Source organism: Macadamia integrifolia, chromosome 5 (assembly GCF_013358625.1).
Source record: "Macadamia integrifolia cultivar HAES 741 chromosome 5, SCU_Mint_v3, whole genome shotgun sequence".
Taxonomy (NCBI): domain Eukaryota; kingdom Viridiplantae; phylum Streptophyta; class Magnoliopsida; order Proteales; family Proteaceae; genus Macadamia; species Macadamia integrifolia.
Window position 1 is genome coordinate 18,349,888 of NC_056561.1, and position 16,527 is coordinate 18,366,414.

Below are 16,527 nucleotides of genomic sequence, written 5' to 3' on the forward strand. Positions count from 1 at the left end.
CTGGTCTGGCATGTATGGTTTTATAAGCTTTTAATGAAATAAATATGGTATATTAATAGAGGAGCTTGGGCATTCCTTGGACAAGATCAATCTCTCTCTCTCTCCATCACATATAATGAAAGGAAAATGATGCCCACAAGGCTGGTTATTCACGTTCTTTCTCTCTCCTTGATTATGTGGGCCCCTGATACCTCTATGTGACTTTTTGTTGACCTTCCTGATGAGACAGTGGTCATGTAATCGGACAGAGTTCCTTCCCTCTAATTATATAATTTGAATAAAAATAAATAAATAAATAAATGTAGGCCGCCCAAGCTGCTATATATTTCCATATCGTTCAAAGAGGTGGTGGTGGAGGAGGAGAAGGACTTCCATATCCTCCGCATCTCTGCTTAAGTACAGCACCTACGAGTGAAGGAGGGTTTGATAGGTTGTGGACCTTGTGGTATGAAACCCATATACGACCTGCCTGATTTCTGTTGATCTGCAAGAACAACGATAACAGATATGTATATATAGATAAGAAACCCTAATATGTAGCTTCACTAATATTGCTGTGATCAGAGTATAGACTACCTGCTTTGAGAAATCTCCACAAGTGCACGTGCAGCCACTATCTTCGTTGGGATGAAAATAGTGGAAAACATTAGGATGCAAAGAATGAGAAGAGCCTTATTATTCTGAGCCATCTTTCCTTTTTTTATTTTTTGGTGGGAGGGGTTTGTGACTATTAAATTTTAAATTGATGGCACAGCCAATTTGGCCATGAACCAGCATTTTATAGTACTTGGGTTCTTAATTAGACAGAGCAAAAAGATAAGGATCATATGGCAGAGAGAGAAGAATTGGCTTATTTGCAGGTCAAGTTAAGGAGAAAAAGAAAATCCATTGGCTGTGGTTCATTGAGAGAGAGAGAGAGATGAGTTGGGATATTGGCAAGTCAGTCGAGGTGAGAAGAAAAGCCATTAATCATGGACGAGTGAGAGAGAGAGAGAGAGAGAGAGAGAGAGAGATATGACTGAATTGGCATATTGGCAAGAAAGCCAAGGAAAGAAGAAAAGCCATTAATTATGGATTTTTGAGAGAGAGATGAGTTGACATATTGACAAGAAAGTTAAGGTGAAGAAGAAAACCATTAATTATGGATTAGTGAGAGAGATGAATTGACATATTGGCAAGAAAGTCAAGGTGGAGAAGAACACCATTATTTATGGATTACTGAGAGAAAAGATAAAAGAGAGAAGAGAGAAGAGAGAAGAGAGAAGAGAGAAGAGACAAGAGAGAGATGAATTGGCATATTGGCAAGTCAGGCTGGGCTAAGGAGAAAGTCATTAATTATGGATTATTGAGAGGAGAGAGAGAGAGAGATTAATTGGCATTTCGCGAGTCTCGTCAAGGAGATAAAACAAAAGCCATTGACTGCGTGAGCGAGAGAAATGAATTTGGCATATTTACTAGTTTAATAGAGGGAAAAAACAAAAGGCATTAACGGTAGACGGGATTGGAAAATGGATCAGCATGTTCCTTAAAAGAGTCGTGCATCTAGTAATGACGAAGACATTTAAGCTTGAAGCTTACATCAAAGTAGATGGCATTCTAAATCTTATCAAAGTTACGGAAGTTATAAGTCCATCTATGAAGATTTTGCTCCATCTAAAGGTGGTCGATGGCTACTCAAAAGGCTACCTTTTTGACTGTGTCACAAATGCTAGAACCTCCAAAGATAATGTTAACCTAGAGCCATTCACGAGCAAAGATGATGATAGGCTGGCAAGAGGGCCAATAGGAACAAAAGACCCTCTTCCAAATAGAAGTAGAGAAGAGACAAGAAAAAAAAAAATGGTTAACATCTTAAGTGCCATTCCAACACAAACAACAAAGAAGAGAAGACATGTATGTGTTAGAAGTTGATGAACAACTGCATAGAAAGACATCAAGTAAAGATGTGAATTTGTAATCGAAACCGTTTATCGAAATCGAACCGATCCATTTACACCGAAATCGTAAAACCATTTAGTAAATGGTACGGTTATGGTTTTAGTTTCAGGCTGATTTGTTAAACGAGTCGGGTCGATTTTAACCATAGAACCAGTTGGTTTCAAACCAAATTGAAACCGTTTAAATCGAACCGTTTAAAACCGTTTAAATCGATCCGATTAATCCGTATAATAATTAAATAAAGAAGGGGCAGTAATCCGTATAACAATCAACAATTAAATAAAGTGCCTATCTTGCTTTGGTATGATTTATTGCAATTCAATTCAAGTTTAGACTTTAGATCATGAACTTGTAATCCATATATGTTATTATGTTATTATGTTATTATGTTATTATGTTATTATAGATGGGGTGTTTTGGCTGAACCACCTGTCATTTTAATATTTTATGCTGTAGAAGACTAGATTTCGATGTTGTATGATATTAGTTCTAAATGTTTGAGAATGACCATGCAAAGAAATAGCACTAGATTATCAAATTAAGACATACCATCGTTAATATAGAATTTCTTATTTGTGGTTGTCAATTATTTTTTGATAAGCTTATGATCTTCAGTTTAGAGATGATTGCAAGTTATAACAAACCAATTGTGAACCATTTTACAAACCGTATGGAATAAATCGAAACTAAAATCGTTTAAAACTCTGAAACTGACACAGTTTAGAAACCGTGGAAACTGAAATCGTTTACTAAACGGTCACGGTTTCAGAAAGTGAAACCGTTTAGTAAATGGTACGGTTATGATTTTAGTCAAATAAATATGAACTGAACCGATCCACACCATTTAAACTGAAACCCAACCGATTGAGACCCTTAATATCAAGAGGAGGTCCACCAAGCGATAAAGTTGTGCCGCAGGATATGATGATCTCTAAACCATATGATTTTGTTCCAACAAATGATATGACCTTTAAGCCAAAGGAGTAATTATAATATTTTGGGTGCGGATTAATGGCTTCATATCACACGCACAATACATTGTGCAATTCATCTCAAGTTTTTTTTTTTTTTTTTATATCATCTCAAGTTACCAATGAGGCAACAACCGTTTATCATCCCAAAAAGCTCAAATCTGAAAGAAAGTCATCCACGTCATCAATCCACACCACTCCTCGAAACTCCTCATTAACCGTCGATCCCCAATCGAACGGTCAAAACTGTTCCTCTTAGCAAAATTTAAAATCTCAGACGAGAAACCAGGCCCCAATCTATATAAAACCCTTTACCATCATCCTTTCCCTTCCACAGTTCCACAGTTCCACTTCACCATTCATTATAACTCAAATCCAATACGCTCTTTCTCTTCTGTGCCTTTAGGATTTCTTAATCGCTGCAACAATGTCTGGTCGAGGAAAGGGCGGCAAGGGTTTGGGGAAGGGAGGTGCAAAGCGTCACCGTAAAGTTCTAAGGGACAACATCCAGGGTATCACAAAGCCTGCAATTCGTCGTCTCGCAAGGCGTGGTGGTGTGAAGCGTATTAGTGGTCTGATCTATGAGGAGACTCGTGGGGTTCTCAAGATCTTCTTGGAAAACGTCATTCGTGATGCTGTGACTTACACTGAGCATGCTCGCCGTAAGACTGTCACAGCCATGGACGTCGTTTATGCTCTCAAGCGCCAGGGCAGAACTCTCTATGGTTTCGGTGGTTAATTGTTTTCGGATTTAACTAATAAGTTTGTAAAAATTTTCAGATCTTCTGTCTGCGATATCTCAACTTTCAATTGAAATGGAAAATTTATGTTTTCTTGTGAAACTTCTTCTTATCGTTCGGTGTTCTTCCAATTTCTTCTGTTACGAATAATGCTAATGCGAGCCAGGTGCGTACTAAACGTTACTGAATGGAATGTCCTGATGGATCCTCTTGATTTCCAATAATGACCCCATTTTTTATTGTTATTTCACGAAAAGTCTACATTGGGTGATGATTGATGTTATCAAGGAGTATAAGGTAATTAGGTAGTTTTAATTGGAGCATTCTAGCATTTCTTACCCTTTAGTTGGAACTCGGCGCACGTTAGCATGATCTGAACTTGCTAAAGTGAGCTCATCGTTTGTCTCTCTACTTGAGGCTTTTTAATACTAATATAATTTGGTTCAGTTTTGATTCTAATGAGTAATGATTGGTTTCTATGTTAGAATCTGAAAGTAACCAAGTCTTAGATCGGTCGGTCTATTCCCTATTTTCAAATTATAACCATATTCTATTTAATTTGGTTTGATTTTAAACATTCAGATTGAACTGGTTTTAGTTTTCGGTTTTAGTTTTCGGTTTTGATTTCAATTTGAAAACTGGTTCAGAGTCTTCAGACTAAGGACCAGTTTTTAATTATACTACCTCACTCATGCCTCTTGGAAGTGGCAAGCTTGAAATTTTTTTGGTGCCTTTGAGAAATGCCAATATTAATGTGTAATTTTTTTTTTTTTAAAAGAATATTAATATCTAACTTAATCTGCCCAGGTTGGGTTTACATACTTTCATTGCCTATCGTTCTTGTGTTGAAATCTGGAAATATGGCTTGGAAAAAAAATGCTGCTCGGTTGCATTTTCTATGTTCAAACACAGGGCACTGCAAAAGACATTCTTGCCCGTTTGTTGGATGTCTAGAGATATAACCTTCAAAGTATTCGGGAACTATAGGGATGGAGTTGGGATCTTTATTAGCACGGTTTCCACATTATGTGTGTAGCGAACTTGATCTGTCAAAAACTCTACATGGTTTACTGTTAGATATTTAGGCACTATTTGACAACATTCCGTTTCTATCGTTTCTACGTTTTTTTGTTCACAGAAATGGAGAAACAGTCTAAAAACTGTTTGATAAAGTTGTTCCGTTTCACCTGTTTTTTGAAACATAAATAAAAAATTATGCCTATTTACAATTCTAGAAACGACTTTCGTTGTTTTTAGAAAAGGATTTGAGAGGAAGAAAAAAAAAAGATTATTGTGCCCGAGAAATCTCTCAATTATTTAAACCGAAAAAGAGACAATCGAACCCTCTTTCCCTTTTTGGCATCCGATGATACTATTGGGTTTTTTAGTGGTATTATGTCTGAAAAAAAAGTTTCGAGAAACAGGTTTATCAAACACCAAAAAATCCATTTTTATTTTCGAAAACGTGAAAATTCGTTTCTGCTATTTCTAGACACAAAACCTGTCACACACTACCTTGCGCTTTGTATGGCACAGGTGCGCCGGCACTGGATACCTCACCATACCCACTCAGCCCGCCAAACCAAGATTCTACTCTAGGAGAGTCCAGAACACTACAATCATATATGCTAAAATCAGAATCAGAGTTTGCAAACAGATCATATAAAATCAAATAAAGAAAATATCCACCCAGTGCTTCTATGTGATACTTGATGCCATATATACAATGATCAAAACAACATATACAGTAACCCATATATATATATATATATATATATATATATATTAATTTCATTCTAAAACAAATATTTACACAAAATCTCTTCTAACAGTTGTTTTTCCCTCGAACTTGTATCAACAAAAACTGATTTTTCACCATTATCCACATATATACACAAAAGGATAATCAAATACAGCAGTCTTCAATATTACTATCCACCATATGTACAATCATCACATTTGCAGTCATGCCCATGGCTGAAATCATTCAAATCCATAATACAAGCCAACTGATCCATAACCATGTCATCATACTCTAAATTATCAACTTGCAACTGACTGCTTTCCTCATCTATGGAACAAAGAAATAGGGGGTGAGCACATAGTGATGCTCAGTGAGGGGTGGGATAGAAACAAACACACGTATCCATATGCAATGCATGCAACACACAATAGAATGATGCTCATGAATCCACTTATTTAATTATTCAGATTTTCTAGTCCATTACTAAATCTCATAAGTGCTATCGACGCAGGTGGTATTTCCTACCCTATACATTGGGCCTCATGAATACAAGCTACACCACAGTCAGGAGCCAGCTAGTCTCGATTAGAGCCTCGATCCCTCGGTTAACCCCTAAAAAGTAACTCCATATCAACAACCACATGCATACAATACGTCGTATCCTGTCTCACTCACACATCACATCTATCACATCCACCACTGGTACAGTACGTCGTACCACTCGCAGTGCACTGTTGATCAAGCGGTCACTTTTATTGAGATTAGTCCGTACCTAACCCCCTATGGACAAGGGGTGTAATACTTAGGTTTATGATACCTAGCCCAAAATTCTACATGGTGCACAACAAATCATCCGAACCATATATGCACACATGGGCACTTGCACGTGATCCATCTCACTTACCTTTCCTTCCACATTCTCACCACCATCATATCCATCATACCACAAATATGCAAGTAGATGCAAGTGATGAAAATGAATGCAAATGCACAAATACAATAAGTAATGCAATGCAAATGCATAAATACAATAAGTAATGCATGCTCAACATTAATAAACACACCAAAAGAATGGGGTTGAGAAGGGCACCCATTCACCATGAATATCAAGGCCCACAATCTCTCCTGGTGTCGAGGAATCCCTCTCACAGCTATCTGGGATTCCTAAAAATCAACAATTATATACGTATTAAAATCAGATAAATATTTATCTACCCCTAACAGTGCTACATAATATCTCCCTAATAAGCTCATCTATAACCTCCCTTATATGCTCCACAATTCCTCTTCAAGTCCAATTTAACAAATTTCATTTTAAATCCTTAGGGTCTTACATGGGATTCAGTAGAAATTTCAGATTTCCCCAAATTTGACCCAATTTCTTATATGAAATTATGAACCTAGAGTGGATATTAGTATTTTAACATCAAAATTGATGATAAATTCTCAATTCCATAAGCATGCATGGAATTCATACTCAATATCTCTTGCATTTGTCTCTATACCCTCAAATTAGTGAAATTGAGATGGGATTTCTTTCCAATTTCAAATTAATTTTCTGTTCCAGAGCTTCAAGTAAGGAACCTAGTCTCCCAGTTCCAAATCGGCCTTCAATAATAAAGATCTCATCTCAGATTTCATTTCACATATATATAATTCCATCTACAATAGTAAAATAAAACCAATTTTCATGATAAACCCTCAATTTGAGGTTGCATGTTTGAAATCCATCATTAATCTTACCATGCATGTGATCTACCATCAATTCCCAAGACCTCAAACAGTGAAATAAAAATGAATTTTCACCTTGCATGTGGAGAATTAGGCTTCAATTAACTTGCATATAAATTTCAGACCTTAGAATAGTAAAATTGAATGGATTTTCTCTTCATCCACATGGGATTTTTCCTAATTGAGGAGAATCAGTGAGAATCCTCACTCTCTGTAAGAATCAGTCGTTGTGTACACATCAATTGACTAAATTATTACATTCCTTTCCAATTTAATCCACCAATTTCAGATAAATTAAACTCTATGCAGTTGAGTTGTTACTGAAATTTATAGATTTCCTCTCTTTTCACAAATTCCAGTCCAAATCATTTTAAACCCCCTTTTATTTCTAAAATCCCTCTTATTAGAAGTTAATCTAGGTAAGATTTCTTACCCTTTTGCTGAATCCTCTAGCAATCTCTCAAACAAATCGATCTCTACCGCAATTTCTCTCTCTTCCCTTCTCTCCTTCTCCTCTCTTCTTCTTCTTCTTTTTCGTTCTCCTTTCTTCTTCTTACTAAAGGGTGCATAGAATGTGAGAAATAAAGGTTAGAGAGCAAGTGATGGCCTTTATATAGCCGGTCCTTTTATAATATTAAAATATACATTTTATATCTATTTTTTTTCACCGCAATTGTCGCTTCAAACCGGCAGTTGCTGCTTGCTCTCTGTCGGCTAAGTCTTGTTCATCCAGAATTGATCCGGCTAGCCGGTTGAATTTTTGGATAAATTTGGCAGTTATTGCTTGCATCCGGTAGTTGCCGATTGCACTCTGCCATCAAAAGACCTGTCAAATTCTGCAAAACATAACTGAACCGATAGTTGCCGGTTGACCTTTGCTTCTTGGCCTGTTCAGAGAGTCTATACGAAAATGATCATATCTTTCTCATCTGAACTCGGATTGAGATGATTCAAGTTGTGTTAGATTCAAAACTCAATGCTCTGTCATTTTTTAGAAGAAATCATCTTCATATATTGTCATATATAATGACTAAAATGCCCATGAACATGAACCTTGCTGGAATCACAGCAATTATGCTGACATGTTGTAAACATGTATCCAAACTTGTTTGGGACTTATTATTTAGTCATTTTGGTATCACTTAGGGTCATTCTATTATCCAACCTTATCAAGGTTATTAATTTACATCTTGGCCCACTTTTCTTGCTTATCCCTCCAACACCGTTTGCAGTAGGCACAAGTACATGTTGGTTCATTCTTCCCTTCCTGGCATTCCATTGCTGCCAACCAAGCTAGTGTTGGCCTCTCCAATTTGTTACTCTTGCTTGTTCATAGCCAATGTAAAGAGGTAAGATTTGAGGTGTTACAGAAACAGCAGAAAAGTGGTTCCCAGCCCTGAAAGGTCTAAATTGTTATAGACAAACATTGTATACTTTAGTATGTATAGATATGGTTGATGTTGCACCTGACTAGTTATACATGATTGCACTGGGTCCACTGTGTTTGTGTGATAACGTAAGGGATACTAGATAAGGAATCCAATTCCTATACAGGAAGAATATCTTGAGAGAGAATCGATCCTAAACTTAATTGTATGAAATTTCGAGGTTGGTAGTTTAATCGTAAAATGTTTACAAAGTATTTATAAATATAATATTATGTTTTATAAATGTTTTATCACATTGTTTTGTTGTCTAATCAGTGATCAGAACTCGTTCTTCGATGGACTAGAGTGGTGACAATAATTAATCTTAGGACCCTAATGTTCAAGATATTATAAAGAAGAGGGACTGCCTACACGTAATGTTTTTTGTCAATATAGATTATCTTATTATTATCAAACTAAAGTGCATTTATATGCAATTAATTAATAAATTGATTGAACATTCATGCATGCATTGGTGTACAAACTAAATGAATCACACCACTTGGCACATGCAATCCTAAGAAAGAAACACATATTTGCTTGGCGATATGATAGCCTTAAAAGGAGAGAAAGTGACTAAGTAACATTGGGGTAATAAACACATAATAATCACATTATTTCTAATGCTTATTAAGATGTTTTATTTATTTATTTATTTATTTTGGATAAAATTCAGTTCAGTCGAATTATTGGCGATTTTTAAATATTTTTATAAAATCGTGACTTTTTTTGCAATTTTTATTTGATTCGGATTTAAACTAAATTATTTGTAAAATTAGGTTTGGCCCAATTATTCCGCGAATTAAGTAACTAGGGCTCTAAGTGGGTAAACTTATGGCACAATGATTAAGTTGCACCATTGCAACATGTTGGTCACATGTTCAAAACTTAAAAACAGCTTTTCCTCCAAAGCACAGGACAAGGCTACATACATCCCCCCCCCCCTCACGGCCGGGTGCAATACTGAGAGCCTTGTGTACTGAATTACTCTATTTTAAATATTTGATTTCTCCAACCACCTCTAGTACTTAAATAATTCTTCTAGGCGGCCAGAGCTTCTCCAGAGCCAGTTTTCTCTTGATAAAATTTGTTGTTATGACCACAAAAGTATAAGAATTCAATGGGGCCCTACCTCCCTTTTGGTGAGAGGGGTCGTTCTTTGCTTAACTTCAAAATTGACCAAAAAAGTTGGTATGTGATGCACAAATCTTAGATCTACAGATGGATTTTTCTATTTTTTTTTTTTATCGTTTTATAAAATATTTATTTATAATTTAGACTTATGTATTGGATCATCCACTTTTTTATAGATCGGGAGGAAATCGTTCCAACTCGGAATTGAAATCGTATCGTAATGGCAAAGAACCCAATTCCATGTTTTAAAACCTAATTAGATACGTACCAACTTTCATGAACCAGATGTGAGGCAATCCTAAGGAAGTGATGCTCCGGTAGGCACCCCAACTCCCCGGGAAAAGAAAATTTATGATGTCGTTTCTACCAATCATGCAGTTACACATCGAAACTCCAATTTCATATCGGCATAATAATCTAATTCAAGGTAAGTTAAAAAAAAAAAAAAAAAAAAACCACAAAAAGTGAGGTTAAATTGTTCAATCTTTTTACTTGCCATTGAGTTTGGATCCACTACATGTATGTTCATCTGGAGATACATGTGAGGATCTAACACCTATCCCACTTTTTGCCATTAACAAAGGTGAAGAAAAATGCATATATGGAAGCAAAAAGGATAAGTGTTGGATCCTCACATATCTGTCCAAGTGAACTAACGTGCAGTAGATCCAAATTTGAGCAGGAGGGAGCACGAGTTGGGGCTAGGGAGATGAGATTGCATGGCAACATGGGGATGGGGCGGCGATGTTCACAAAAAAGATGGAAGTAAATGATGTGATTCTTGTCATTAAAAAAAAAAAAACACTTGAACTGGTCAATTTGGAAGGAATCATCCATCGTTAGGCCAAAAAAAAGGCAATTTAGGCATTTAAATGAGGGAGAATGAGAAGTATAAGTTTAAATATAGGAGGGTATAAAAGAGACAGTTTTAGATAGAAGAGTATTAGTAAATATAGGCCAAGTGTCGGGAGTGATAATATATTTATTTTTTGATTTTTTGAGCTAATTAAAAGGTGAATTTTGTGATATAAATTAGGGCACCTAACAAGGAAATAAAAGTATATATATATATATATATATATGTATTCAATCCAAAGAGGATCTACACTAATATATATACTAATAGCTTCATCATGAGAACATTGCACACACACACACTATATAATGCAAAACATAAATCTCAATCTTATTTTTCCTGATAGCATTTTCTTCCATCTATAGAGCACACAACACATTTGATAGAGAGAGAGATTCTGATAAAGATGTACGGCCGCCCAAGCTGCAATATATTTCCATCGCTCAAGGAGATGGTGGAGGACCTCTGCCACCCCGGCATCTCTTATAAATTGTGCACTTAATAAGAGCAGAGGACTTGATACCGCCATGGCCATACAGGTTGCCTGACTTCTGTTGATCTGCAAGAAAAACCATAACAGATATACATATATGAATAGAAAAGAAACTCTAATCTGTAACTACATTAATATTGCTATGATCAGTACTCATTGTTTGGAGAAATCTCCGCAAGTGCGCGTGCAGCCAGTGTCTTTGTTGGGATGAAAACAGTTGAAAACATTAGGATGCAAAGAATGAGAAGTGCCTTATTATTCTTAGCCATCTTTCCTTTTTTCCTTTTGGGTTCATAGGCACAACCCCTTTTTATAGTACTTAGATCATTAGATAGAGAAAAAAGATAAGGATCTTATGGTAGAGAGAGAAGAACCGAGATATTTACAAGTCAAGTTAAAGAGATATGAATTGGCATATTGGCAAGTGAGTCAAGGTGATCAGAAAGAATTGTTTCTTCCTTTGGATCCTGTCATATCTAGAGAAAAGGTGGAAAAAAAAGCCATTAATTGTGGGTCATTGAGAGAGAGAGAGATGAATTGGTATATTTGCAAGTCTCAGTCAAGGAGAAAAACAAAAGCCAGAGACTGTGGGTCGTCAATGAATATTAGTATATTACAATCGCTGATGAGGAGAATACTCTCTTGAATTTGGGAGTGGACCACTTTTTTTTGGTGGGATGAAGTGCCAATCTCAATATCTAACTTAATCCACCCAGGTTGGTGTTACATACTTTTATTACCTATCCTTCTTGTGTTGAAAGCAAAAAATATATTTTTTGGGAAAAGAATGCTACTCGGTTACGTTTTCTACACTCAGAAATAGGGCACTGGAAAAAAACATTATTGCCCCTTGTTTGGATGCATATGCATGTGTTTTATTGGCCCAAGTGCTAACATAGTGACCACGTGATCAGATAGTGTTTTTTCTCCCTAAATATCTTTTGGGAAAGGGGTTGCTACCAAGTCCCATGGCTACTATGCTATCATACAAATCAACGAGAAAAGCGTGTGGAAGCATCAACCACGGTGGGTAGAGCGGTCTTTTCACATAACCCTATGTTTGGGTGTAGGGACACGTGACTAGACATTATTTTTTCCTTTTTATATATATATATTTTTTTAAGAATAGTTTTTATGAAAAACAACCCAACTAAGGGCAAAAGTTGTGGGTGGGCTACTAGATCAGCCATATGGAAAATCATTTGAGACTAAAATATGGTTAGGTAGACCTCAGGGTCCTACCTATTGGATATAGTGTTCATAAAATCCATAATAAATGATTGGATTTTGATTAATTTGCATGGGGGATAATAACCTTAAAGTATTCGGAACTAGGGATGGAGTTGGGTTCTTTTGTTAGGACGGTTTTCACATTGTATGTTCCTAAGAATGTACATTTTATACACATGTGGGTACATATTTATGTGTATATTAGACTTGATCGACCGAAAGCCCTACATGGTTTGCTATCTGATATTTAATGTAATAGGATTCTGTGCTAGTTGTTGTGATCCCCAAACTTTGAGAAGTCTTCTTGTTGTAAACCGACTTTAGGTATTTTAGGGCCCGTTTGATTACGTTTCAAGAAATGCCGTTTCTGTCGCTTCTGTGTCCATATACGGTAGAAACGGAACACAAAGCGTTTGATAAAACTGTTTTGTTTCACTTGTTTTCAGAAATAGAAATAGAAATTTCTACCTATTTATGGTTCAAGAAACAACCCAGGCGAAACTAGTAGAACTTGTTTCGTCATTTCTGAAAACGACTCGTGGCCATTTTTTCGCTGGGTACTATCGACTTTCAGAAACATGACTTATCAAACACCTTCAATTCCGTTTCTTTTTCTAGAAACATAAATTTATGTTTCTGACGTTTCTTGAAACAAAAACGGCATAAACGTTATCAAACGGACCCTTAGTGTACATAGTTGATGCTACATTTGACTGGCTACATTATTGCACTTGGTCCACAGTCTTTGTTTGATAACGTAAGTGACGCTAGATAAAGAATCCGCTTACCATGCAAGGAGAATATCTTGAGAGTGAAAACTAAACTTAATTGGATGAAATTCCAATCTCGGTAGTTGAATTGTAATGTGTTTGATTACAAGGAATTAGTAAAATTATTATTTGTAACAATATATATTTTATAAATGTTAAGTCACATTATTTTGTTGCCTAATCACTTATCAAGATATTTTACATTGCTTCTTCAATGTACTAGAGTGGTGACAATAATTTAATCTTGTAACCTGAGGTCTATAATGAGATAATGTTTTCTATCAATAGGAGTTTTATGGCTATTACTAAAATAAAGTGTAATTATGTGCAATTAATTAATTAGTTGACTGAATGTACCTTAATGTAGGTTTCCTTGGTGTACGAATCAATAGGATTGCACCACTTGGACTAGCAATCCTAAGAAGTAAATGACTCTTTTTTCTTGGCCATATAATAGCATTAAGAGGAAAGAAAATGACTAAGTCATTATTTGTTCATACGATTTGAGAGAGATCTCTCTCCCAAATCGTACACACACACTCTCTCTCTCTCTCCAAATGTTGGGTGGTGTCAATATTTGAGGGAGGATTATGTTGTGTTCTTCTCCATCAAAATGTTGAGTGAAGATTAGTAATTGTTATGAATTATTGGAGGCGCTTCGCTTGCAGAGCTAAAGGTAAGCTTAAACCCTATTGTTGTAACACACCAGTCCTATTAACCGTAGCACAATATTGTTCTCTTTGGTTTATGGGTCTCAAGGCTTTAAAACGCATTATACCATGTAAAGAAGCTAGAGGTTATCAACTAGCCCAGTAACCTCCCCCTATACATTATGAAACTAAAGTTTCATACTCTCACTGATCTTTTAAATTCTCTGGTACTTGCCGTATTCTTGGTTGGACACCTCACTGATCTCCCAGATAAGTTCAATATACTTTTTGTATTCTTTGGGTATTAGATTCTCCCCGGTTTGGGCACAACATCCCCACTGTGGCCCACATGCTGTTGGGATCCTCCTTAATACCATCTGTAACACTTCAGTCCCATTAACCTTGACACAATATTATCATCTTTGGTTCATGGGTCTCAAGGCTTTAAAACGTGTTGTACCATATTAAAGAAGCTAAAATATATTAACTAGCTATCAACCTCCCCCTAGGTGATGTGAGACTAAAGTTTACACACCCTCACTGGTCTCTCAAACCTCTTGGTGCATGCCCTATTCTTGGTGGGGACACCTCACTGATCTTCTTGGTGGGTTCGATAAACTTGTCATATTCTTGGGTGTTACAATTATAAAGTTTGATTCAAATATCCTATACTACATGAGGTTTGATCCACCCGCTCCCCCCCCCCCCCCCCTTCACCCCCTCACATATCAAGTTCAGTTCATCAGTGTTGGCCACGTAGCAAAAGAGGGCATGTAAGATCCTCCATGGGACTATTGGACATGACAGTATATGGGAAGGTATATGGTTAAATTTGATGCTGAAATTCTACATCCATGGGGCTATTGGACATTAGAGTAGATGGGAAGGTAGCCAGTCAAATTTGATGCTAAAATTCTACATCCAAGTAGCACATTTGGATCATTTTTAAAAGGAAGTGTTCGAGTAACTCTACAAGTATATTTAGAACTTGATACATTTTATCTACCCTAAGTCTTATTTTCATAAGATTTTTAAGATAGGAGTATAAAAGGGTTTTCAAAAATAAGTTGAAAAGCAATTTATAATTATATCATTATCAAAAGGTGTTATTGTCTGCATATTTTTTCGAGTATATATATGATTAGACACTATTACCCTCATTGGGAAAAAACATTGTATGTACTAAAATGATAAAAAATAAAGTTACAAATTATTTGACACTTTCTTCGGGTGTCAATAAAAATATCCCTTCTTTAAATATCTAACCATCATAATGCCTACATATATCACTTCTCCATTTGGCAGAATAATTGCATGTAGTCCACCATTTTGCCTATGGGGTTTCGATCACAAAATCTTGCATCTTTTTTTATTATTATTATTATTTTTGGATTCTTTGCAAGCTTTGCTTATTATAATTTGGGCTTATTTTTCCTTGTTCTTCTTTCTCTAATCGATAAATTCCTTTTCCAGAGGAAAGAAAAGAAATTAATCTGTTACCTTGCATTGTATAAATTTGGGCCCTTAACCAGCCTAAATGGAGCTTCTACATCAATACACCCATTAAAAGGATATTTAGTACAAAAATATAGTTCTCATTTTAGGGGTAATGTTATAACTGTTTTGTTCATTTTATATGTTTATTCTCCCTAAAGAAAAGCAGAAATAAATATGTTGATTAAATAATTTTTTTGGGGTAATTTACAGCGCCACCCCCTGGAGAATGCTAGTATTATAGGAATACCCCCTCTCTTTCACCAAATTAGACTCAGACCCCCTATCATCATTCTCCGTTAAGTAAGAATTTGAAATGAGATTTTACGCTTTTAACTAAAACAAATAATAAATCATATTTTTGGACCACTCTATTGAGCTGTTGGGGTCTAAGCAGAACAAATATTTGTCATCAGTTGAGTGCCCATTCACAGATGAAGTTCAGCTTATTGGAGTTGGCCACATGGTAGTAAAACAAGGCATGGAAGATCCAACATCAAAAGGGTGCATGCGACTATTGGACATGAGCGTAAATGAGAAGGTAGATGGTTGAATTTGATACTGAAATTTGACATCCATGTAGTATATTTGGATTTCTTAAACAAAGTGTCTCAATGACACCTCTATGGGTGTTTAGAACTTGACACCTTTTATTTGCCAATTGTTTTATTCTTAAAAGGTTTTTAAGATAAAAGTAAAAAAGGGTTCTTCAAAATAAGTTGAAGGTGATTTATCATTATATTATTATCAGGAGGTATCATTATCATGCATAGCTTCGAGTACATATGAAATGATATTTTTACCTTCATTGGAAGAAAAAAAATTATATTTATACCAAAAAAAAAAAAAAAAAGATTATATATTATTTAACACATTGAGAGGTGTCAATAAGAAAATCTCTTTCTTAAACATCTAACCATCAAAATTACTACATCAATTCTCCATTTCCAATAAAAATTGCACGTACCCACAAATTTTGTGTATGGTTTTTTATCACAAAATCTTAAATCTCTATTTTTAATTTGAAATAAAGAAGGTTTTAGTTTGCAGTTCTTGCTCCGTTTTCTTTACAAGCTTTTCTTAATATAATTTAGGGCTTATTTTCCATTACTCTTCTTTCTTTAGTCAATTAATTCATTTTCAAGGGGAAAGAAAAAGAAGTTAATCTGTTACCAAGTGGAGCTTCTACATCTAATTTGTGTTCATTCCATTTTTTTCTTTTTTCTTTTTTTTCCTATACATTCGAAATCCATTATCAAATACCCGGATCCTCTTCAATGCCCTAATGTGGGGTTGAAATCGTCTGCAATTCCGATCTCGTACAATTCCGTGCAATACCACCTTCAAGC

At 35.6% G+C, this 16,527-nt stretch overlaps 1 protein-coding gene and 2 long non-coding RNA genes across 3 annotated transcripts; 1 reads left to right on the forward strand and 2 right to left on the reverse strand.

Annotated features, from left to right (window-relative positions):
* Positions 1-3,224: 3,224 nt before the first annotated feature.
* On the forward strand, positions 3,225-3,751 carry LOC122078454 (histone H4). Its single transcript, XM_042644437.1, has one exon. The coding sequence runs from the start codon at positions 3,337-3,339 to the stop codon at positions 3,646-3,648; it is 312 nt and encodes a 103-aa protein (XP_042500371.1). The 5' UTR covers positions 3,225-3,336; the 3' UTR covers positions 3,649-3,751.
* A 1,672-nt stretch (positions 3,752-5,423) lies between these two features.
* On the reverse strand, positions 5,424-7,824 carry LOC122078456. Its single transcript, XR_006140075.1, has 3 exons — positions 7,558-7,824; positions 6,458-6,557; positions 5,424-5,720 (listed from the first exon to the last, which is right to left on the reverse strand). It is a non-coding gene; the product is annotated as an uncharacterized LOC122078456 (long non-coding RNA).
* Positions 7,825-10,734: 2,910 nt separating this feature from the next.
* Positions 10,735-11,471, reverse strand: LOC122078455. Its single transcript, XR_006140074.1, has 2 exons — positions 11,188-11,471; positions 10,735-11,100 (listed from the first exon to the last, which is right to left on the reverse strand). It is a non-coding gene; the product is annotated as an uncharacterized LOC122078455 (long non-coding RNA).
* Between the last annotated feature and the right edge of the window lie 5,056 nt (positions 11,472-16,527).

What these genes read in the sequence shown, in the direction of transcription:
- LOC122078454 (XM_042644437.1), top strand. Translation starts at nt 3,337, where the DNA reads ATGTCTGGTCGAGGAAAGGGCGGCAAGGGTTTGGGGAAGGGAGGTGCA.